This window comes from Cebus imitator, unplaced genomic scaffold, assembly GCF_001604975.1.
Source record: "Cebus imitator isolate Cc_AM_T3 unplaced genomic scaffold, Cebus_imitator-1.0 Scaffold129, whole genome shotgun sequence".
In the NCBI taxonomy this organism is placed as follows: Eukaryota; Metazoa; Chordata; class Mammalia; order Primates; family Cebidae; genus Cebus; species Cebus imitator.
In genome coordinates, this window is record NW_016107444.1 from 135165 (window position 1) to 159154 (window position 23990).

At 51.3% G+C, this 23990-nt stretch overlaps 1 protein-coding gene across 4 annotated transcripts; it reads left to right on the forward strand.

The window, feature by feature from the left end:
- Window positions 1-42: 42 nt before the first annotated feature.
- On the forward strand, window positions 43-21465 carry IPO13 (importin 13). Of its 4 annotated transcripts, XM_017540712.2 has the most exons (20): window positions 43-1015; window positions 2772-3508; window positions 9626-9766; window positions 9855-9996; window positions 10105-10271; window positions 10493-10613; window positions 10700-10847; window positions 11421-11602; window positions 11686-11712; window positions 11909-12043; window positions 12192-12335; window positions 13672-13752; window positions 14292-14429; window positions 14582-14678; window positions 17676-17728; window positions 20285-20351; window positions 20440-20498; window positions 20634-20723; window positions 21022-21203; window positions 21293-21465. In XM_017540712.2, exons 1-20 carry the CDS (start codon window positions 932-934, stop codon window positions 21387-21389), a joined length of 2892 nt encoding a protein of 963 aa, XP_017396201.1. In that variant the 5' UTR covers window positions 43-931; the 3' UTR covers window positions 21390-21465. The 4 variants fall into 4 exon arrangements, 3 of the variants coding, with proteins under 3 accessions (XP_017396201.1, XP_017396205.1, XP_017396203.1); XR_001828752.2 differs by lacking the exon at window positions 17676-17728 and having other exon boundaries at window positions 21293-21460; XM_017540716.2 differs by lacking the exons at window positions 21022-21203; window positions 21293-21465 and adding an exon at window positions 20846-21005.
- Window positions 21466-23990: the final 2525 nt, after the last annotated feature.

The window sequence follows — 23990 nt, forward strand, 5'->3', positions numbered from 1 at the left end:
GGACTACATTTCCCAGGGTGCACAGCGACGGGGCCTAGACTCGGCGGGGGCCTGGGGCGGCGCGCCGCTCCACCGCCTGCTCGGGGGCGCGCGGGCTGGCTCGAGGACAGGGCCAAGGACCCGGAATGAGTTTCCGCGCAGTTCCGCTGGGCCGTGCCGGGCTGTGCCGGGCCGGGCCAAGCCAGGACAGGCGGCAGTGGGGGCCTGAGTTGGCGGTACCGGGGACAGGCGCTCGGGGCAGCCCGCGCCTTGACGAGGTCCCTGCCCTGTCCCGGCCGGGCTGGCTTGTCTGTCAGTCACTGGGGCGGAGGCAGCGGCGGTAACTGGGCTGGAGCAGGGCGGTGAGCACAGCGCGGGCCAGGCCGAACGGAAAGACCTGCCACAGCCCCCTCAACTCCACGGACTCTTCGCCCCAGACTCGCGAAGCTGCACCTCCGCGCTTCGTTAGACGCCTCTGTAACCACGAAGGGCTCTCTCCCCGGTGACCCTGCAGCCCCGTGACCTCTTCATAGCACCCGAGAGCTCACCCAGGCGGGGGTGTTGTGGGTACAGGCCATCGACCCTGTGACCCCTCAAGATCTAGGGGCTCGGTTTTCCCCGCAGGCTTCCCTCCCCTCTGACTTCCTCCACGCAGATTGTGGGGACAGAGCTGTGACCTACCACTAGGATCCCCGCCTGAGAGCTCCTCACCGACGGCCCCCTCCTCGGACTCCCCCTCAGTGGATTCCTTAAGAGCACCCTTTTTGGTCTCTGGCAAGCCCCTCACCCCCAGACGAGGTGGGGAGGCCTCGGCAGCCATGCCCGCCCTGGGCTCCCCCTCACCCCACCACTCCCTGGACACCCAAGCCGGGGTCTAGCAGGGAGCCAGCAGCCAAGGGGCTGGGGCAGGAGGCAGATCAGGGCCCACCTCCCTGCCAGGGAGGGAGCAAAGATGGAGCGGCGGGAGGAGCAGTCGGGGGCTGCAGGGGCTGGAGGAGCATCAGCCTTGGACTTCACTGTGGAGAACGTGGAGAAGGTATGAGGGCTCTGGGGTGGGCACTCCAGTGACAGAGCAGAAGTTCTGGGGACTGTCACTAATGCCAGCGCGCAGGCCTGGGCTGGCTGCCCGCTGGTATGGTGCCCCCAGAGCACCTGGCATTTGCTGTCTTTCTGGGCAGGCAGTATTGCAGTGCCCTAATGGGCTATTTTTGTCTTTCCTTACAGGCAGGTCCCCTGTGGACAGATACTCCAGGGTGTTGGGATGGTCCCTTCAGGGAGCTTATGACTTAGCCTTCCAGCCAGACTGGCTATTTTCCAGCTCCATGGGAACTGCATGAGCAGTGCAGTAGGAAACTGGGAACCCAGGAGACCTGCAGCTCAGTCTTCTGGAATTATACTGATGCCAAACCATCCCGGACCTGGTTTTATTGAGCCAAGGGCTCAGGAAATAATCTGGAACTAAAACAATCTGGGTTGTTTCTACTCTTTGGAGAAGGGTCCTTCCTTTATTGGATGGAAGCCAGACCAGTCCTGAGCAGGCAGGTGTGGGGCTGTCTCTTTTTGTTTTGTGCTGAGTCCAAGGGTCCTGGCCCTGCTGGCAGCCTTACAGGGCTCCTTCCTACTCACCTGCCCACACAGCTCCCTGCCATGGCCCTCCCAAGCTCCCCCACTGCCCAGACCATCTTTCTGAACTGCCTATTTTGTTCTTTTCTGTATCTGCTCCCCATAACCTGGAATGCAGCAATGCATGCACCCTGGGATGAATGGGAAGATGGGGCTCCCTTACTTGAAAGCAGGGAATGATTGCAGATGCTCACTTGTTATTCTTGACTCCTGTTTGCCATAACAAACAATGAGGATGCATCTCTTCTGCCTGCTTTGGCATCCCTGAGGGGCCAAACAAGGGACAGTGGCCATAACTGACTGTCAGGGGTACAAATAGAGCTAAGCCTACTTGGATGGAGCCTGCTTAGGGGTCAGGGTCCTGGCCACACTCTCCCACCTCTTGGAGCAGGGCAGTGTTGGCATGGTGGCACACTGTTCCAGGTGCTACTGGGAGATAAATCTCACTGTTTTCTTACTTCATGAAGTCCCATTGGAATTGAGGCCCTGGGGACTGTGCTAGTGGAAAGCACTAGGCCAGGTGTTTGCCAGGGCTGCAGCTATAGCAAAGGCTTCTCTGGATCAGTTGATTGGACCTTCACATGTGCCCTCTGAGGAGTGTTCTCACCCCCCACCCCAACTCCAGCATGTCTCTGCCCCAGGGCTACTTGGCAAAAGTCTTAGTCCTGCTCTGATTTCACACTGGCTTTGTTGCCAGCACCTGGAGTGACCTAGGGATGATCCTGGGGGAGCTGAAAGGAGCTGTTTGAGTTGATGGGAGCAGCTGTGCCTGGGAAGGTCAAGTCCCCTCAAGCTGTTCCATGCCCTTCTCAGGTTTAGCTTCATCCCTATGAAGCTGTTCCTTCCACCTAGGCCTTGGCCTCAAGTGCTTCCCCTTTGGGGGGGGATCAGCCTTCTCTTCTTTTTGCTTTCCTGTGGAGATTCCCTCTGAACCCATAATGTTTTGCTATAAGGAGAAGAGGATATGGTAGAGCATGGGCAAGGTTCAGGCTGTCAAGATATCAGCAGGATCCAGGCCCAGGAAACACTGCAAGAGCCCTGAGCTCTCCTTGCTCAGCTCCCCAGTCAGGGAGAGGGAGCAGTCTTGCAGGACCAAGTCACACCTCTGTTCTGGGCTCTGGCAGGATCCAGAGTGGCCAGCACCTGCTCAGTCCTGTGCTGTCCTGCAGGCGCTGCACCAGCTCTACTATGACCCCAACATTGAAAACAAGAACCTGGCTCAGAAGTGGCTGATGCAAGCCCAGGTCTCCCCACAGGCCTGGCACTTCAGCTGGCAGCTACTGCAGCCCGACAAGGTGCCAGAGATCCAGTACTTTGGGGCCAGTGCTCTTCACATCAAGATCTCTCGCTACTGGAGCGACATCCCAACTGACCAGTATGAAAGCCTAAAGGCACAGCTCTTTACCCAGATCACCCACTTTGCCAGTGGCTCCAAGATTGTACTGACTCGGCTCTGCGTGGCACTAGCCTCACTGGCTCTCAGCATGATGCCTGACGCTTGGCCATGTGCTGTGGCAGATATGGTACGACTCTTCCAGGCTGAGGACTCACCAGTAGATGGCCAGGGCCGCTGCCTAGCCCTGCTAGAGCTGCTGACAGTGCTACCTGAGGAGTTCCAGACCAGCCGCCTACCCCAATACCGCAAAGGCCTGGTGCGGACCAGCCTGGCGGTGGAATGTGGGGCTGTCTTCCCTCTGCTGGAACAGCTGCTACAGCAGCCCAGCTCACCCAGCTGTGTGCGTCAGAAGGTACTCAAGTGTTTCTCCAGCTGGGTGCAGCTGGAGGTGCCGCTGCAGGACTGTGAGGCACTCATTCAGGCTGCCTTCGCTGCTCTGCAGGACTCAGAGCTCTTCGACAGCAGTGTGGAGGCCATTGTGAATGCCATCTCACAACCTGATGCCCAGAGGTGAGCTAGTCCCCACCTGCCCAGGAGACAGCCTCTTTGGCCATCCATCCATCCATCCATCCATCTGTTCAATAAGCATTAATTGAGTGTGTACTGATACCTGGTCCTCTGCTGGTGATATAGCAAGGAACCAAAGAAGACATGGTCCCTGTCCTCATGGTTCAGACAGGGAGGCAGACGTTAAACAACTAATTATCAATTATTCAATTAAAATATTTGACTCTTTTCCTTCTCTCAACTAGTCACCAAGTCCTGGCTGTTCTGCTCCTGACCATATTGCAAATCTATTTTTTTTTTCATTTCCATTGCTACCACCCTAGTCCAAGCTGTCATCTCTCTCCCCAGATTACTGCGGAACTTGTCCTCACTCTTGTACCCTTCATTGTCCCAGCAGCCAGAGTGATCTTTTGAAAATGGGGATCTACTCTTTCTGATCAGAACCCTTCAGTGGCTTCTCAATGCTCTTAAGTTAAAGCTCAGAATCCTTAATGTGACTCATAAAGGTGCTGCACAGTATGGCATCACAGGCCTCATCTCATGCTGCTCTCTTTGCTCTCTATACTCTCACACGGTTTCTTAAATTCCTTGAATGTCCCACGTTTGTTTCAGCCTCTGGATCATCACATGTACTTGACACCTTGCCTCAGCTTAAACTTCATTTACATAGGGAAGTCCTCAATGGATTCTTAAGACTAAGTTTGATCTTCTCTCTTATATTACCTCAGAGCTCCCAGTAGTTTTCCTTCTTAGCCGTAACATGATTTCAGCATAAATTAATGTATGCCTCCCCATTAGTCTCTCAACTCTGAGGACAGGGAATCTGTCATTTTACTTTGTCACATTGTGCTTGGCACATGGTAGCATTAGATATTTTTTGAATAGATGAAAGTAGGAGTTGCTTGAGTGGGGAGGGGTGGGGATGGAAGGGATTGGGGGAGGAGGGTGGAGTGTTCTAGGCTTTAGGAACCACAGCAGGTGCAAAGACGTGTGGTGGACAGTATCATGATATACTCAAGGGCCCAAAAGAAGTAAGTGTAGTGAAGTGTTTGTTTGGCAAATGTTTGTTGAGCATCTCCTGTGTTGGGCCCTATGCTGAGCTTTGGGAGCAGAGAAACAAATGCTTTAGCTTCCGTCTCTCAGGAGCTCACAGTCTGGTGGACACATGTATGGCAAATACAATCAACGTGATGACTCCTCTGATGGAGAATGCAGGGGTCTGGAAAAGCCCAGAGGAGGCTTTCACCCAGTCTGAGGGTTGTGAAAGGCTTCCCAGAGGAAGCGACCACTGAGCGAGAGCTGTATTAAGAGTTAGCCAGATGGAAGTGATGGATGGAGAGGACATTCCAGACAGATGGAAGAGCCCAGGCAAGGGAAGGGTGTAAAAGCCCAGAGAGTCTGGTGATCTGTAAATCATTAGGTGTAATGGGACAGCAGGATTTAAGGGCCAGATTTATAGGAGACCAGGGTCCAGATCATGCAGGATCTTCTTGACCAAGTTTAAGATTTTGCTCTTCATCCTGAAGATGATATAAAGATATTAAAGGATTTTAAGCAGAGAAAATGGCCTACTGAGACTTCTGGTATGAGCTGGATTAGAAAAAGTAAGACTGGAAGCCCTGACACTGACATTTCAGAGATGGGGCTTTGGGATCCGTGGCAGAATTGGAAGGGAAACCCATTAAAAGAGACTTCATGGAAGAGTAGCTAATGACTCAAGTTGTGGCATTAGTCACATCTAAGTTTGAATCCCAGATGGTTCACTTATTAGATCTGAGACCTTGAATAAGCCATTCCTAAACCTTGGTTTCCTCACCAATAAAATGGGGATGATCATATCAACCCCACAGAGTTGTAAAGGTTTAAATAGGATAATGTGCACAAATCCTGAACCTGGTGTTCAGTAAAGAATATTTTGACTCCTTGAGTAATAGGAATTCTTCTGTGGTCTCTGCTGGGGTTAGGATGGTCAGCAGCATCCATTTGTATGCTTGGGTTATTCATACGTTACATGTTTTAAAATGGGAACTCTGTGTGTGTGTGTTCCACCTTTATACTTTATGTGACCAGTTAATGGTAACTATTTATTTATTTTTTTGAGACAGTTTCACTCTGTTGCCCAGGCTGGAGTGCAGTGGCATAAGTTCGGCTCACTGCAACCTCTGCCTCCTGAGTTCAAGCGATTCTTCTGCCTCAGCCTCCAGAGTAGCTGGGATTACAGGCAGCTGCCACCATGCCTGGCTAAAATTTTTGTATTTTTAGTAGAGATGGGGTTTCACCATGTTGGCTGGGCCGGTCTTTAACTCCTGACCTTAGCTGATCCACCTGCCTCAGCCTCCCAGAGTGCTGAGATTACAGGCGCTCACGCCTGGCCAACTGTTTATTTTTTAAAAGATAGGCATATTTACTATTAAACGGATTAAGCTGTTTACTTTTAGAATTGGTCATAAGGAGTAGAAGCAGAATCATGCAATAGAAAGTGGGCCTAGTTGATCAGTGGCTAAATTGGAAAAGGAGTTGGTTTCTCTCACACACACACACATACAATGTGCTTAACCACTGCCTTTTAAAACTTTAAACAAAATATTGGGGTTGATTAAAAAAAATAAATGGTTGTTTCAGTATGAGGATTAAATAAGAGAATGTGAAGCTTTTGGTGTGGTTCCTATGTACTCCATAAACGGCAGTTGCCAGTGTTTGGTTTCATTATTGTGTTGGCAGTTATTATGATACCTATTCCCTGGCTTTCCAGGCTTCCCAGCTTAAAGTGGATACCTAGTCTCAGATCAAGGCCTCTCTTGGCAGCCTGAAGCTTAAGTGCTGGGTGGGCTCCGACAGTTGGTGACTAAGGGAAACAGATCAGGGCAAGTGTGTGGGTGATGTGAGGTGTCCTTGGATACACCCAAGTTTACCCACCCAGCCAGTCTCAAGGGCTTTGGCAGGTAATTGATGCCCCTTCTCCTCTGAACGAATGAGCGAGCAGGGAGCCAGTGAGGTAACCCACAGCCTCCTTGGCGCCCATTGGCTGCAGCCCCTTGGTTGCTTAGCAACTCTCCCCATTTTCTCCGCTCTGCTCCTGAAGCTAAGCTCTAATTGCAGGTCTCGGCTGAGCTCCGTGTGAGCAGCAGCAGAGGCGTCCCAGCAGCCCTGCCTTGGCTACTTGAGCTGACCAATTGGAGCCAGGCCTCTTGAACCCAGCTTCAGCTATGATCGTAAAGACATCCTCCCTGTCTCCTTCCCCCAAACCTAGAAACCTCTGGTGCCTCAGACTTGTTCATCTGTCCACCTACAGGTTGCAGACGCAGGTGTTCAGGTGGCAGAAATCTATGCAAGAACTTCCCATGGGTGAGCTGCATCCAGCCCAGAGTCCGAGCCTGGGCCTTGCTCTACCCGGTCTAGTTTCCTAGCTTTGGCTTGTGAAAGTCACCTTCAGTGGCTTTGATTCCTGGGTCATCCAGGCATGCCTTCCCCAGGTGTCCCGACATCGGCCCTCCCCTTGGCTGAGTTTGCGCTCAGGTCACCCTTTCCCTGCTCCTCCACAGCTGCTGCTACTTCCTGGCTCTCCCCTTTAAAATGTATTTTTTTTTTCCTGAAATACGTTTTTAATCCCGGAAGAGCTTTTCCTTGAGAGTTGGGGAGGGAGAGAGTGAATTAAGCAGGCTGTTGAGGGCTGGAGATAGGGGCTGAGATGTACATAGATCGTTTGGGGAGATTCTGGTTGGGCCCTGAAAGAAAAGCAGACCCGTAGCAGTTTAAGGGGGTTTCAACCTGGATTCTGCTTCTGAGTTGTTGTATGACCTTGAGTGATAGGATACTCTGAGCCCTTTGGGGCTGTATTGTCCTTGATTTGCCCTATTATGAGGCTCAGATGAGACAAATTAAGAACCTTCACTGAGTACCTGCCGTCTGCATGAACTTTAGCAGGTGGAGGAGAGAGCCTCAGAATACAGTGGGAATACTATGGGGGTAGAGTACTACCTCGTGCCCCCATCTCAGCTGCTGAGGAGCTTGTGGGCCATAGCCTTGGCCCTGCCCGTTCTCTTTGTGCCAGGGTCTGGCCTGAAAATGCCCATTGTCTGGTGGTGCGGCCCGTGTCAGGGTCATGAGACTGAAGCTATCCCAGCTGTCTCCAGGCAGCACCCCCTGGGGCTGTCTCTGGGCTGGGGATATCCTGGCATGGGTGACTTTTCCTCCCAGATGGGGATGTGGAGAAGGAGGCCGATGTCCCTGGGCTGGTTGCCTCTTTTTGTCCTTCTCATCCTCCCACCAAGGATATGAAGCTACTGCCTAGCAACCTGCTTGAGGCAAGTCCAGATAGAACTCCTTCTGGGATCCTCAGTCCCCCACTCCCTAACATAGATTGCTATGGTGACACTATGATTGACAACAGAAGAGTCCCAAGCATCTGATCCCCACTGTTAGAGTGTGGCCTCCTCTGCTTAGTCTCATCTCCACAGACTAAGGTGCTGGAGAGGGGTCCAGTGGGATGGAACCAGGCTTCTCTCAGTCCCTTTGTATACTGGGCTGCCTGTCCTTCTCCTTTAGAGATCATTGTGTTTCAGGGCTCTGATCTGGACCCCCTTATTTTTTTCTCATTCAACAGTTTCTCCTTGGTCAATTCTCATCTATCCCCATAGGTTTAAATACCAGCTGTTAGCTGATGACTCTCAAATCTATGTCTTTCACTGTAACTTCTATGCTGAGCTTCAGGGCTTCCAGCTCTTTCTAGATGCTTCTACATGCATAACCTATCAGATGTCTCTGAATCAATGTGTCTAATACTGAGCTTATCACCTTCTACCTCCTATTAAAAGGTGTTACTGTTCCCTGCTACTCACCCCACAGGTCTCAGTAAATAGCTCCACCATCTACTTAGTTGTTCAGCCAGTGACCTGAGGGTTGCTTTATTCTTCCCCATCCTCACATCCAGTCAGTCATCAAGTCCTGTCCATTTTGCCTCTTAGCTCTCTGAGTTCATCATCTACTTCTCTCCCTCTCTGCAGCAACCATACTACTCAAGAGTTGGGATTTGGTGGTAGGGGTGGAGTGGATGGTGGGGATGGATGCTCTCATGAGCTGTTGCTGCTTTCCAAAGTCTTTTTTTTAATCAGCGCTCCCGAGCCTGTGTTTACTCTTCTGTCTCCCACTCTTGTTCAATCTCCCCTGACAGACTGTATTCGTTTCCTAGGGTGACCATAACAAAGTACCACAAATGAGGTGGGTTTAAAGCTAAACAGAAATTCATTGTCTTAAATTGTGGAGGCTAGAAGTCTGAATTCAAGGTGTTGGCAAGGCGGTGCTCTCGCGGAAACCTGTAGGAGAATCCTTCCTTGCCTCCTTCTATCTCTGTGGTTCGCTGGCGGTCTTTAGTGTTCCCCAGCTTCCAGCTGCATCACTCCACTCTCCACTTTTGTCCTCATGTGGTATTCTCCCTGTATGTCTCTGTCTTCACATGGATGGCATCTTATAAGGACCAGTCATACTGGACTTCACTGCAGTATAACCTCATCTGCAATTATCTTGTTTCCAAATAAGTCATGTTTTGAGGTACTGGGGATTAGGATTTATCAAAAAACATCTCTTTTTGTGTGGATATAATTCAACCCATAACAGTCTGCCCTCTGGCCCCCCAAACTACATGTTATCACCACATGCAAAATATATTCATGTCATCTCAACCTCCCCAAAAGTTGTAACCCAGCTGGACATAGTGGCTCACAGCTATAATCCCAACTACTCTGGAGGCGGAGCAGGAGGCTGAGTTTCTTGAGCTCAGGAGTTTGAGACCAGCCTGGATAACATAGCAAAACCCCGTCTCAAAAAAAAAAAAAATAGTTAACCCATTCTGGAATCAGCTGTCATCCAATTAGAGAACACAATTCAACCCATAACGCTGACCTTCTCATACTTCCTTCTCAGAGTTCTCCTGGGGTCCCTGACCTAAGGTTCTTCCCAACATGGGGAACATCAAATCTGCCATGTAGTCCCTGACCCTTTTTTTGCTTAGGATTTGATAAGGGGAGGGGAACTTGATGGAAGACAGAGATTATGCCTTTCTCTTAAAGCCTGTAGGGGGATGGGCAGAGAGCTCTGATGGATTTTCTCATGTCGTGCCTCTAGGTACGTGAACACGCTCCTGAAACTCATCCCGCTGGTGCTGGGTCTGCAGGAACAACTGCGGCAGGCAGTGCAGAATGGGGACATGGAGACCTCCCATGGCATCTGTCGCATCGCTGTGGCCCTGGGCGAGAACCACTCCCGGTGAGTGGTGGGACAGTAGGGCCCTCTAAGAGGTGGGGTTCTGGAAGTCCCTCGAGAGGTAGAATGACCTGTGTCTCCTCCTCCCCAGGGCCTTGCTGGACCAAGTAGAGCACTGGCAGAGTTTCCTGGCACTTGTCAACATGATTATGTTCTGCACAGGCATCCCTGGCCACTATCCTGTCAATGAGACCACCAGCTCTCTAACCCTCACCTTCTGGTACACACTGCAGGTGTGTATATGTGACCTCCAGTAGGACTGGGCTGTGGTGGAAGAAGGTGGATCACGGGCTTCTATGGCTACTGGTGAGGTGGCTAATTCTCTTCCCCGGCTCTCTCAGGATGATATTCTATCCTTTGAGGCAGAGAAGCAGGCTGTATACCAGCAGGTGTACCGGCCAGTCTACTTCCAGCTGGTGGATGTGCTTCTGCACAAGGCCCAGTTCCCTTCTGATGAGGAATATGGATTTTGGTCCTCAGACGAGAAGGAGCAGTTCCGAATTTACAGGTGATGGTAGCAGGCCAACTCCTCTAAAATGGAGTCCATAAATAATGAAGGCAATGAGGGAAGGGGCCCAAGGCCAGGCTTTCTGAATTTGGGGGCTCTCTCTCTGTTCTCTAGGCATTGTTGCAGGGTTGTGGTGGGGGTACTGGGGTAGGCTCCTGGGCTTGGGGCAGGATCCAGGGGCAGGATCCAGGCAGTGTAAAAGGCCTTCATCTGCTTCTCAGGGTGGACATCTCAGACACGCTCATGTATGTCTATGAGATGTTGGGGGCCGAGCTGCTCAGCAACCTCTATGACAAGCTGGGTCGTTTGCTTACCAGCTCAGAGGAGCCCTACTCCTGGCAGGTACCTCCCAAGCCTGATTCCCTCAGCCCTCCCAGACCTGTCACACCCTCCTCCTCATCCAAGCCAGTGGCACCCTCTTTCCCCAGCACACGGAGGCCCTCCTCTATGGCTTCCAATCCATCGCAGAGACCATCGACGTCAACTATTCTGATGTGGTGCCTGGGCTCATTGGCCTCATCCCACGGATCAGCATCAGCAACGTGCAGCTGGCAGATACTGTCATGTTCACCATTGGTGAGACCTGGCACATGCCCATGACCATATTCCCAGAGCCACAGCACCTGTCCCCGGCCACAGCCAGCATGCTGGATCCTATCCAGAATGGGAGAGCCACATGCCTACACACAGTGTTGTAACAAATTGACTGTCCTGGCAGGTCTAGGGGGTCCATTTAATGGCACAATGAGCAATTCATTGAGACTAGTTTACTGTCAGGGGAGATTAACCAAGAGTAGAAGACAGAAGAGTAAACACAGGTTCAGGAGCCCTGATTAAAAAAAAAGACTTTGGAAGGCAGCAACAGCTCATTAGAGCATCCATCCCCACCATCCACTCCACCCTGATAATTTACTATCAGTGAAACAGAAGTATTGGGCCTCTGTTGAGTAACCCTTTCCTGCTTCTCTGCTGTAAGGCTCTTGTTTAAGCATGCACATGCATATTTGCCCATGTAGTCCTCTGAATGGAGCAGTGCTCTGTGCTAGGGCTGCAACTTGACCCTGCCAGGAACTCTGCACCCCTCAGAGACATGGTACAAAGCCAGCCTGGCCTGCCTCAGAGATCCTCCTGTCTTCCTCCTTCCTCCAGGAGCTCTGTCTGAATGGCTGGCTGACCACCCCGTCATGATCAACAGCGTTCTGCCCCTGGTACTGCATGCCCTAGGTAATCCTGAGCTCTCTGTCTCTTCTGTGTCTACCCTCAAGAAGATCTGCCGAGAGTGCAAGTATGACCTGCCTCCCTATGCTGCCAACATTGTGGCTGTGTCCCAGGTATGCAGGGGCCCTGGATGATGCTGAGCCTCAGCGCACACTCTGCGCTGTGCTCATACTACATTCCTTCTTTCTACCCCCAGGATGTGCTGATGAAACAGATCCACAAGGTGCGGCTCAAAAGTTTCTAGGGGTCTCCTTGGGGGTCTTGTGGGAATCTCTTATCCCTGAAATCCTGTTTTTTGCCTTCCCTTTCCTCTTATCCCTTATTCTCTGTTTTTGGAAGCTTCTCCCAAGAGGCTCATTTTCCTTCCTACCCCACAACTAGATGTGGCCAGGACTGACCATCCATGTTCTGCCCCACAGACAAGCCAGTGCATGTGGCTGATGCAAGCGCTGGGCTTCCTGCTGTCAGCTCTTCAAGTGGAGGAGATCCTTAAGAACCTGCACTCGCTCATCTCACCCTATATCCAGCAACTGGAGAAGCTGGCAGAGGAGATAGTGAGTGAGCTCTGGGGGCCAGGGAGTAGGACTGGGATGCTGTGGTTGATGAGGGGTGAGGTTGGAGCTGGCCCTCAGAGTTGGGGCTCAGTGATCTGGACCAAACTGGGGCTAGGAGATCTGGAGCTTGGTTTGCTTCTCCCTGCAGCCCAATCCCTCCAACAAGCTGGCCATTGTCCACATCTTGGGGCTTCTCTCCAACCTCTTCACCACACTGGACATCAGTCATCATGACGATGATCACGAAGGCCCTGAGCTTCGGAAGCTGCCAGTGCCGCAGGGACCCAACCCCGTGGGTGACATTGTCTTTGCCATCCCCCCAACCCCCACCTGTGGGAATGTCTTTGTCACTCTTCAATTCTGTGGGTAATGTTGTCATTGTTCTCCTTTCCCCATGGGGGTGATGTGTTTGGTCCTCTGATTCCATGAATGACCTATAATTACCTCTCACTCTGTAGGTAGCAATGTCATTATCTCACTCAACTCTGTGTGTGATGTTGTCCTTGTCCCCAGCCCAATTAGGCTGATGTCATTGAAATTCCTCAGCCCCATGAGAGACACTGACATTTTTATCCTCCAACCCTTAAGTGATGTTATTATGGGCCCCTGTTCAACCCCTGCACCACCCTCCGCTCTGTGGGGCCTTCTACTTCAACATTTACTGTCCCCTGTGGGCACTAAGGATGCTTATTACATCCTCCGCATGTAATAGTTCTGGCCTTCAAGTTGCTCCCAGTGTAGAGGAAGTTCAAGTTGCTCAGATTGTCACAAAGCACTGTGATAAGTCCTGTGAGAAGCTTGGGCACAGGTTTTGGGGTGACTACTTACAAGTTGCTTAATCTGGAGCAAGCCTCAGCTTCCCATTTAAAAACTATGAACATTGAAATGTCTGGCTTACTTAATTCATAGAACTGTGCTGGATAGTAGATGTGGTCTTACATGTAGGTAGTTTGCATATTGTAAAGCTCTTTATAAATACAAGGGACTGCTTTGGTCATTGTTCGCAGAACTCCCTCCAGAATTTCTCCTGGAGAAAAGGAAGCCATAGGCATCCTGGCCTCTCTGCTTAACCGAGTTTCAGTTAGCCTCTCGGCTTTAGACCACACCTGGGCCACTGTCGTCGGACAGAGCCTCTTCTTGATATGGTAGACATCATCCTGCCTTTCCTTGCCTCCCAGGACCTCAGTCTGCTCTCTGCTCCTCCATAAGCTGCCTGCATCTGTGTATTCTTTGGGGCTCCCTACCTCAAGCCTATTTAGAGGAGATCGTATCTCCACTTCTTCAGGGGCTGGCCCATAGCCTTGGTTTTACAGAGCAGAGATATAAAGGGAGTGATTTTTTTTTTAAGTCTACAAAGATTTCGTAATCTTATGAAGCACTTGTGATTTCTCTGCTTTGCAGTTTGAGGCTTCCTTTGAGATAATCCCTAGAATTCAGGATATCCTCCTTTTTCATTCATGAGAGAGTTCAGCAAACCACTTCTTCCCCCAGGGGTCCCATGCACTGGGTCCTCAATGTGCATTCTGGGGTAATAGGTTTGAATTCCCCTCCTCCCTGCTGCCAAGTCCTTCTCAAGTGGGTCACAGTGATCGATAGCAGAAGCACCTCACTTCTTCCTGTGTCTTCAGGTGGTGGTGGTACTGCAGCAGGTCTTCCAGCTTATCCAGAAGGTGCTGAGCAAATGGTTGAATGATGCCCAGGTGGTGGAGGTGAGCCCTGGCCCTTGCCCTCTGCTCCATAGTTACTTCTTGGAGGTGTAGCAGGAGTAAGATGTTGCCACGTTTCAGCTTGCAGTGGTTTGGAGAAAACAGGGGAGGTGAATCCTGCCGCATAGAGATAAGGAATCTTTTGGGAAGACTTTTAGAACTCCCCAGTATCAGGAAAAATGCTTAACGCAGGGACTGTAATATCAGGGTTGAGTGACAACCAGGCATCTGTTTTGGCATCAGAAACCTGCCTTTGGTCCCTTTTCAGTCCAGGTTTTTGTTGCCATTGCTGCTCCCTGAGAGGAAATGGTGGAGATGTAAGTAGCAGGAGTTAAGTTCCACAGTTCCATCCTGTGCCCCTCAGTGAAGGGCGTTTGCCCCCTGCCAGAGTAAGTGTCCGACTTGCTTACCATCCTTGGTTTGCAGCGCCAGGCAAGGCTTATAGGTGAGGGCCTGATCTTAGGCCCGCTCTGTGCAGGGCTTCAGTGCTGTTCCAGTCAATCGTGACCTGCTGACCAGGGCCCCTTTGCTTTCTTCCCAAGGCGGTGTGCGCTATCTTTGAGAAGTCGGTTAAGACGCTGCTGGATGACTTTGCCCCCATGGTGCCACAGCTGTGTGAGATGCTGGGTCGGATGTACAGCACCATCCCCCAGGCCTCTGCTCTTGACCTCACTCGACAGGTGGGCCTTCTGATTGGGGCAGAGATCCTGACCCTGGGTGGGGGTGGGTCAGGTAGCTGCTGTGTCTGGGGTCCCCACTTGCTTTCCAGGGATATTGCCCGGTCCTGGTGAGACTGGGTCTCAGCTGACCAGCATTCCCTGCTTTGTTGTAGCTGGTCCACATCTTTGCTCATGAGCCTGCCCACTTTCCCCCAATTGAGGCCCTCTTCCTGCTCGTCACCTCCGTCACACTCACTCTCTTCCAGCAAGGTAGGTCCTGACCAGGGTCTCTGCTGCTGCCGCCACTGCCACTGCCTCTGCTTCCCCAAATGGGGAGCCAAAGCTGCCCACTCTGTTCTTCTCTGTCCCCTGAGTCACATGTGGGACTTGATGGGAAACCTGTGCGATCAAGCACAGCACCTTACAAATAGTTGAAACCTTAGGTTGAAGTGGATAAGAGGGTGAATGATGTCTTCTGCTGGCCTGCTGGGCTCAGGGCCAGTCTGGATATGGAAGAAGGAAGTGGGAGTGGGAGGTGGGCAGAGGCTCTGAGGGGCTTGGGGCACTAGGCTGGCTCCTTTACTTTAGGATATAATGAAAAGGGGAAAGAGCACGGGCTTTTGAAGTCAGCTAGATCCAGATTCTAAGTTCATCACCACCAACTAGTTGTGTGTCCTTGGGCAAGTCACTTACCTTTGCTGAGCCTTCATTTCCATATCTGTGAAACGGAGATACCATATACTTGAAATGATTGTTTATAGGTATTAAAGTCACATCTGTTTATAGATATTAAAGTCACATCTTCTGGGCCCCTGGTTCAGGGGCTTTTGCACAATGAAGTACTCAGAGACTGCTGGTTCCTTTCCCTGCATCAAGGCTTAGTCCTTTCTAGGCCAGAAGTCAAGTACCTTTGGCTGTGGACCTAGCCCTCCATTCCCTGTGACCCTTTGCCTGAGAGAGTTGGGAGCAGGGGCTTCATTCAGGCTTCTCATGTTGTCTAATACAGGCTTCCAATTTGGAAAAACAAAAACAAAAAAACAGCACTGTTCAGCTAGCCTCGTGAGCCTTGCCTGGATTCATGGTCACAGGTTTGAGGCTCACCAGGGGTCTCGGTTGGTACCCAGAGTACTCTTAGCTTATAACCTCAGTGGTCTCATGATCCTGGCCTCTGATCCGGTGGGCCATGGAGTAAGTCCAAACTGGGGAGAAACCTGAACCAGAAACCTGGTGTGGTCATCCTCAACTCCACCTTTCCCACTCCCTGTACCCAATCTAGGACAAGCCCCATTGATCCTGGCTCCTGATTCTCTCCAGGTCGGCCCACTTCTACCCACCTCTGTGGCCACTGCCTCAGTTTAGGGTCTCACCTGGATTATCAACAACCTTCTAGTGGGTTTTCTTGGCATCTCCCCTTCTCTCCAATCTGTTCTGCACACTGCAGCTACAATCTTCATAAAAACACAAATCTGAGCATTTGTCTTCCCAGGCTTAAAACCCTTTTGTTGTTCCCATTGCCCTCAGCTTATTGTTCCACTCCCACCTACATGACAAGGCTCTGGCATGCCTCTAATGCCCTCTCCTGCTGGTATCCTCATGACTCCAAAATTCCAGCCACACTGCCCTTTCCTTACTGTGTCCCATTTGATACCCGTGCCTTGCACCTCTGACTAGAATGTCCTAGGCCGTCACTGCTTCATGCCTCAGAAAGGAGGAAGACTGCATCACTTCTCAGAGTAATTTCTCAGAGGTGGAATTGGGTACTTCTAACTGTACTGAAACTGCATTCTGTACATACTGCTGACACAGCACTGATCACACACAATAATCAGCTTTCATGTCTGTCTCTCTTACTAGACTAAGCCCCTCCAGGGCAGGGTTGAGTTTCTTCTCTCTGCATCCCCAGTGCCCAGAATGAGGCCAGAATACAGCAGGCCGTAGATACTGTTAAATAAAGGAGGGGGAGGGCTCTCTGCCCTTGGAACCTTCTCTCTATCTGGCCCACCTCTAGCAGAGTGGCTGCTGAACATCAAACCTGCAGGGTGCACATTGGGCCTCACTTTCTCAGACTTAAATAACTCAGGGTTCAGATACCAAAGGGACAGGCTTTATTTATTGGCGGCTCTACATAGCCTAGAGAGGGAAGCAGGGCAGAGATTATCTGCTTTACAGATGGGGAAACTGATCATTTGTGGCTTGCGCAAGATCACACAGCTACTTAGTGGTGTCTTAGGCAGATGGTTTTGCACCACATCCTCCTCAGAGTGGAGAAGCCTGGGTAGGAGCTCCAGGTGCGTGCCATATTCTTGCCTCAGGAATCATCAGAACTGGAGGCAGAAGTGTCCAACATCTTATCTGTTGGGCTTGTTGGTTGTCTCGCTGGACAGGATGGCTCCTATACCTGTTATGCCATCCCAATCTTAGCCATTCCTTCCTCGGGCTCTGCCTTCCCAATGGACCATGGGATGTCACATTGACTGCTTTCCCTCTTTCTTGGCATGTCCAGATGATGGGAACTAGTCCTCAGCCCTGAGCTTGGCTCTCTGCTGAGTCTGTGTCCATGTGGAAGAGCTTTGCTGGGATGGGGCTCTTGTTTTTGGCCTTATGATGATGTTTCCTCCTCTGGGCCCTGCTAGTGACTTGCTGGGCCATCTCCATAGCATGCTGGCACTGCCCTACCTAAGCAAGAGTCCTCTGGTTTAAGTGGACCAAATAGATTCTTTTCCTTGGCCAGACCAAGAGCCCTAAGGCCATTGAAGTGAGGTGACACTTACTCAGGCTCTGATGCCATAGCCCTTCCCGGGCCCTCAAATAAACCTCAAAAGAAGATACCAAGGGCTGGGCCCCCCGACTATCCCGGCTCTCCTCTTCAATGACTGGCTGATAGGGAGGTATGTGCTAGGAGCAGTGTAGGGCTACTCCAATCTGCCAGAGGCCACAGTAAGTGTAGTGGCCATTTCTTCAGTTACATGGAGTCCAGAATTGCTCACATACCAAGGGAACACAAGGGGATGGCATGAGGAGGAGTGGGGAGTAGGCGGAAGGCCCTGTGGAGGGAGCTGGGGCAGGCCCGTCCTTCACTTTGCCGTCTCTTTCTGTTGGGCTTCTCCCAGTTCATGGTTTTTGTATGTTTTGTTTCTTTATCTTGCTTCCTGCTGCTCATGTGCCCCCACGCTGTCTCCCTGCAGGCTCTCAGTCCCACATAACTATATGAGGTTGAGTTGCTGTTTGTATAATTTTTTCTTAAGTTCCATCTTTATTATATTTTAGGGCCCAGGGATCATCCTGATATTGTTGATTCATTTATGCAACTCCTGGCACAGGTGTGTTTTAGTTTTATTCATTCACGTTCTGTTCTCTCTCTTTCTCTTTCTCTTATGTTGAAATTCAATTTAAGCCTATTTTTAGCTTTCTGTTGACAAATTTTTTTTCTGTTCAGTTGAATAGAGTTTCTTCATCTGTTTCCGTGGAAGTTGACAACCCAACATCCTCCTTTAGTGCCCCTATGCCTCAACTAGCTCAGTCTTCTACAAAGACCAGGGAGAGGCTGATCCCGAAGGGAGGGAGCTGGGCTGGCCTCGGGCGGGGAGTGGGAAAGGGAGGGGGTTGTGACTGTGCCCAGCAGCTTCTTGTTGCTCAAGAAGTTCATGGGTAGGACTGGAGTTGAAGGGCCTGGGGTTCACTGTCCCCGTGCTCCTGCCGGGAACTGCCTGCCTCAGTGCCCCCAGCCTGTTCCTGAGAGGTAGGCTGGGAGCAGCTCCGAAGTGAGGGACTGAAAAGAGGAATGTGCGCGGTGGAGCCCAGAGTTGGGCTATTGGAGAGGTTGAGCTGCTGCTGGGTGGTGGACTGCAGGCTCCATTGTGAGACCACGTTAGGATGTGTTTGCATTTTGTATGTGTTTAAGTGTGTGAGACATTATTTTGTATGTCTTGAATTTGGTTTGGAAAGGGAACAGAAATCGCCTGTAAGTAGTATGCGTATTGTGTTGGGTGCTAGGATTAATGCGTGCATTGATGCGTGCTGTATGTTGTTATGTTGTGTGTTTTGTGTTGTTTGTTGATATGTTAGGCCTTGATGGATTTAGAGCGTGGACATGTGTTGGAGGTGTGTGTGTGTTGGGCTATGGGAGTGTATATTATGGAGGATAGGAGTATAAGTTGTGGTATTGGTATGTCTGTATTAGAGTATGGTTTGGAGGAGATGAATGTTGGGCTGTGGGGGTATGGAATTAGTATGATGGGGGCTTCTGATGTGTTAGGGGTTCCTAGCACACAGAACCCCTAACCTGTGAGTTGGGTAAATAGAGTGTTTCTTTGAATCATTCCACAGATTTTTTTTTTCTTTGAGACAGAGTCTCACTCTGTTGCCAGGCTGGAGTGCATTGGCGCCATCTCGGCTCACTGCAACCTCTGCCTCCTGGGTTCAAGCGATTCTCTTGCCTCAGCCTCCCGAGTAGCTGAGACTACAGGCGCATGCCTCCACGCCAAGCTAATTTTTGTGTTTTTAGTAGAGACAGGGTTTTACTATGTTGGCCAGGATAGTCTTGATCTCTTGACCTCATGATCTGCCCGCCTCGGCCTCCCAAAGTGCTGTGATTACAGGCGTGAGCCACCATGCCTGGCCCTCATTCCACAGATATTTTTATTGAGTGTGTAATACATGCTGTACTTTGCTAGGTATTGAAGATATGCTAGTGAGCAAAAGCAGGCACAGTTCTTGCTCTCCTGGAACTTACAAATCTAGTTTCTGGGGTAGGGGAGGGTGGGAGGAGGGAAGAATAGGGAGTGTTCTGGACTGGGTGGATATGTGTGTGGGTGTTTTCAGGGGTGTATCTTTGATGGGGAGGGTGTCTGAATGTGTATTTGTGGATGGATATGTTGGGAGAGTGCACAGGAGGACTGTGGGAAGGCTGAGGGTGTAGGTGTGTGGACGTGGTTTGCAGATGTGCAGGTGTTTGGTGTGTGACTGTCATGAGGGTGTGTTCCAGATGGGAAGACAGTGTGTATGTAAGGGATATGATAGAGGTATGTAAGGAGGGCATTTCAAGTGATGGTGCCTGTAGGGGTGTTTGCACACGAGTAAACCTGGGGAGTAGAAGGGATGTGAGGGGTTGGAGGGTAGAGGTCTATCTGGTGTGCACTGGGGGCATTTCTTGGGAGCAGCAGTGTTTAAGGATGGCTGGAGCATCTCCTGTGACCTGAGGATGTGCCAGTCATGTCCTGATACCACTTGGGGCAGGCCATCTGCCCCCATCATGTCATCTGTTCCCCCTCACCCGCAGCAGCACTGGCTCCTTGGTGTGTGTAGGGCTGAAGAGGGCCTGGACACAGGGTACCCTGGATGAAAGTGAGACTGAGGCTCCAAGGCTCCTGCTGTACTTTTCCTCTTCTTAGCAGGAGCTGGAGCGTGTCTCATGAATATAAGAGGGACATGGGAGGAGGGCTGTTGGGCTGAGGGCTCCCTGTCTGGATGCCATCTCTTCTTCCTGCTGCCCTGTTCATAAACCTGGGGTGCTTAACTCCCTCTGTTAATCAATATGAAGTCACTGCTGGCAACCTGGAGCCTGCGAGATCTCTGCCCCCTGATGGAGGGGAAGGTGTCTGGAGCCCAAACTTTCTGCATTATGATCCCCACCCACAACCTCTCTCACATACACCCATGCATTCATGTACACATATGTGTACATAGCATCCCTTGAGCTGTCCTCACCTGACCTACTGAACTCTGGGATGGTCTGGGTCCCCCAGAGATGGCTGGGTAGCTGGTTTTGGCAGCCTCTACCTGTGACGTGTGAAGTTGGGGGCTGGGGTGGCAGGTGAGTGGGGGGGATGGTCCTTGGAGCTGGCTGGGGCTGGGCTTACCAGCTCCACCTCCTGCAGGCTCTGAAGCGGAAGCCAGATTTATTCCTGTGTGAACGACTGGATGTCAAAGCTGTGTTCCAATGCGGTAAGTGGGGCCAGATGGACAGGTGGGCCTGGGGCTCCCCCAGGAGGATCCTTACGCCCCATCTGATCTGCCTCTGCCTCTCCCACAGCTGTGCTGGCCCTCAAGTTCCCTGAGGCACCTACTGTCAAGGCCTCCTGTGGCTTCTTTGTGAGTCCCATTATGAACCCTGACCCACTGCCCTGCCCTGCCCAGACTCCAGATGGTAGGGCTGTGGTGTACAGCTCTTGTCCTCAGGGAGAGCTGGGAAGGAGCTGGGCTGATGGGCCTCTCCATCCTCTGCAGACAGAGCTGCTGCCTCGGTGTGGGGAAGTAGAGTCTGTGGGAAAGGTGGTACAGGAAGATGGTCGTATGCTGCTCATAGCAGTGCTGGAGGTGAGATGGAGCAAAGGGGGGGTTTGATGGGGGTGAGGGCCCCACACTGCTGAGGCAGCTCACCTTCTGGGAGGCTTGAGCCTTTGGTTCCCTTGAGCTCTAAGATTCTGTTTCTTCTTCAGTTAAATGACTGAAAGTTGTTAGGATTGCTGTGGGGATCAGCTGGCTCTCAAAAAAGCAGCGTTCACTATTATGTACAGATTGGCTTAGGAACTGTCCAGAGGGCCTGGGGCACAGTTAGACATTCTTGCTGCAGAAGGGGCAACACCCTAGTGTGCTGAGAGCCCCTCTCCCTCAGGCCATTGGGGGCCAGGCCTCCCGCAGCCTCATGGACTGCTTTGCCGACATCCTGTTCGCCCTGAACAAGCACTGCTTCAGCCTCCTGAGCATGTGGATCAAGGAGGCCCTGCAGCCACCTGGTTTTCCCTCTGCCCGCCTCAGCCCTGAACAGAAGGATACCTTCAGCCAGCAGATCCTTCGGTGAGCAGAGCTGGGGCGGGCCTTGGTTCAGGCAGAGAGGGGGCAGTGGTGGTGGCTGGTGCTAACCTGCTCTCCCTTTTCTCCTTCAGTGAGCGAGTGAACAAGAGGCGTGTGAAGGAGATGGTGAAGGAGTTTACACTGCTGTGCCGGGGTCTCCATGGAACAGATTACACAGCTGACTACTGAGGGGTGCCCCCATCCCACTCACCCCTTCTCTTCACCCTTCCCTATCCCCAAAGAGTAAACCTGGACCCTCACTGCTGCCTCTGCCTCCTTTCTGCTGCCACCACCACCTAACTGAAAGCCTGGGTCCAGAAGGCCTGAGGGAAAGATGGGAGGATGCTTGGACGCAGGCCTTGTTGGGGGAATGGTGGGAACACCCTCTAGCTCCCGGGTTGAAAGAGATATTGCTGTAGCCAAACCACCTAGGCTGGAGCCCTTCAGAATACAGTCATTGCCCTTGGGGTGGGGTGGCTGGGGTAGTGTCATCAACGCCCCATTTCCATTAAATTAGTCCCAGCATGCATGTATGCATACATTTATTTAATCAACAGCACTGAGTACGAGGCCCCAAGCTCTGTCCTGCATTGTTCTGCCCTGAACAAAGGTTGATCTAGTCCATAGCTACCATGCTAAGCTGGGAGAAGGGCGAGGAAGTGAGGGAAGTCTGCGTGGAGGAAGTTTTTTTTTTTTTTTTTTTTTGAGACGGAGTTTCGCTCTTGTTGCCCAGGCTGGAGTGCAATGGCGCGATCTCGGCTCACCGCAACCTCCGCCTCCTGGGTTCAGGCAATTCTCCTGCCTCAGCCTCCCGAGTAGCTGGGACTACAGGCACGTGCCACCATGCCCAGCTAATTTTTTGTATTTTTAGTAGAGACGGGGTTTCACCATGTTGACCAGGATGGTCTCGATCTCTTGACCTCGTGATCCACCCGCCTCGGCCTCCCAAAGTGCTGGGATTACAGGCGTGAGCCACCGCGCCCGGCGTGGAGGAAGTTTTTGACAGGAATAGCAGCCTTCCTAGGTGCAGGACTTGGGGCTTTGGGCTGCAAGTAGGGTAGGGCTGGGTCCATTTGGGAGGGAAGAAATGGAGTGGGGTCTTGACTTCTAGGATGGGTTTCTGGTGTGGAGTTAATACAATATTGAACTTGCATATTGTTGAGGAGGGCTATATAAAGGGGCTGAGTGTGTGTGTGTTGGGAGCGGGGGGCAGTGGCAGGGAGGTGAGGGAGAGAAAACATCTGAGCCCCAGAGGAGGAAAGAGGAAAGCAGGACCTAGTGTCCATATGTCCACCGCTCCCCACTTACACAGGATCTCCAGCACAGAATGGTCAGGGATCGGTCAGCACCATGGACAGCTCCTGATCGGCTCTTGTTTTCCTCCCTTAGCAGGATTGCCTCCCGTTCTGTCTCCTCAGCTATAGTTTCACCTGGGTTGCCTCTCAGGTACCCCGGGCTTCTCAGTAAGATCTGAAGAGCAGGACTGAGTTTTCCCCCACTCTCACCCGTGAGCTTTGAATCTCTTTGTAGGTAATAGGGGAATTGGTTACTCCCGCATTCATCCCACTCAGTAGATCTGGATTTGATGCTGGTTGTGCCACTGAATTAGTGTTTTATTACACAAGTAGTCTCTTTGAACCTATTTCCTTATCTGACAAAAGTATGTTAGGAGGGCATTTCAAGTGATGGTGCATGTGGGGGTGTTTGCACATGAGTAAACATGGGGAGTAGAGGGAATGTGAGGGGCCAAAGGGTAGAGGTCTATGTGGTATGCACAGGGAGCATTGCTGGGGAGAAGCAGTGTTTGAAGATGGCCGGAGCTGTGCAGAGCATCTCCTATGACCAGAGGATGTGCCAGTCATGTCCTGGTACCACTCAGGATAATTCTTGCTCCAAACAGTATAAACTCTTAAAAATGAAGTGCCTAATGTACAGTAAGTGCTCAGTATTTGGTTGATTAAGTAGCAAATGCTTTCACTGCATGTGATGTCCAAAGAACTACTCTGTAAAGTTTTGTATATAAATTAATTTGACCCTCACAACAATCTTAATTAAGAGGCACTATTGTCACAACTCCCCATTCTGCAGATAAGGAAATGGGCATAGAGACATTCCTAAGATACTCAGTAGCAAGTGACCAAGCACAATATTCAAACCCGAGCAGGTCGGCACCAAGTTTAAAATTATGCAGTGAATCCAGGAACAGTGGCTCATGCCTGTAATCTCAGCATTTGGGAGGCCGAGGTAAGTCGATTGCTTAAGCTCAGGAGTTTGTGACCAGCTTGAGCAACATGGCGAAAACCTGTCTCTGCAAAAAAAAATACAAAAATTAGCTGCATGTGGTGGCGTGCGCCTGTAGTCCCAGCTACTCCGGAGGCTGAGGTGGGAGGATGGCTTCAGCCCAGGAGGCGAAGGTTGTCGAGATCACGCCACTGCACTTCAGTCCAAGTAACAGCGAGACCTTGTCTAAAAAAAAAAAAAGAGATAAAGGAAGAAAGAACAAAATATTAAATGATACTGCCCAGAGGATAGAATGATACTGCTCAGAGTATAAATGCCTAACGGTGAAGTCAGTGTTCCTGAGGACCGCCGCTGCGCTGAGCAGGACTCCCAGCGCCCCAGAGGAGCGCTAAGGGAACTACAATGCCCACAAGGCTCCGCGCCTTCCTCGAGACACTTCCGGCTGGCCTAGGATTCAGGCAGAACCTTGGTTCTCTGTGCGGGGCTTGATGGCGAAGATTGGAGGGCGGGAGCCGTGCTGATTTAGGATTGGTAAAATCTCTATCGGCC

What these genes read in the sequence shown, in the direction of transcription:
- IPO13 (XM_017540712.2), top strand. Translation starts at nt 932, where the DNA reads ATGGAGCGGCGGGAGGAGCAGTCGGGGGCTGCAGGGGCTGGAGGAGCA. An exon ending in CTGGGCGAGAACCACTCCCG is followed by an intron (nt 9,767 to 9,854) that starts GTGAGTGGTGGG and finishes CCTCCTCCCCAG; the next exon opens with GGCCTTGCTGGACCAAGTAG. An exon ending in TTCAGCCAGCAGATCCTTCG is followed by an intron (nt 21,204 to 21,292) that starts GTGAGCAGAGCT and finishes TTTCTCCTTCAG; the next exon opens with TGAGCGAGTGAACAAGAGGC.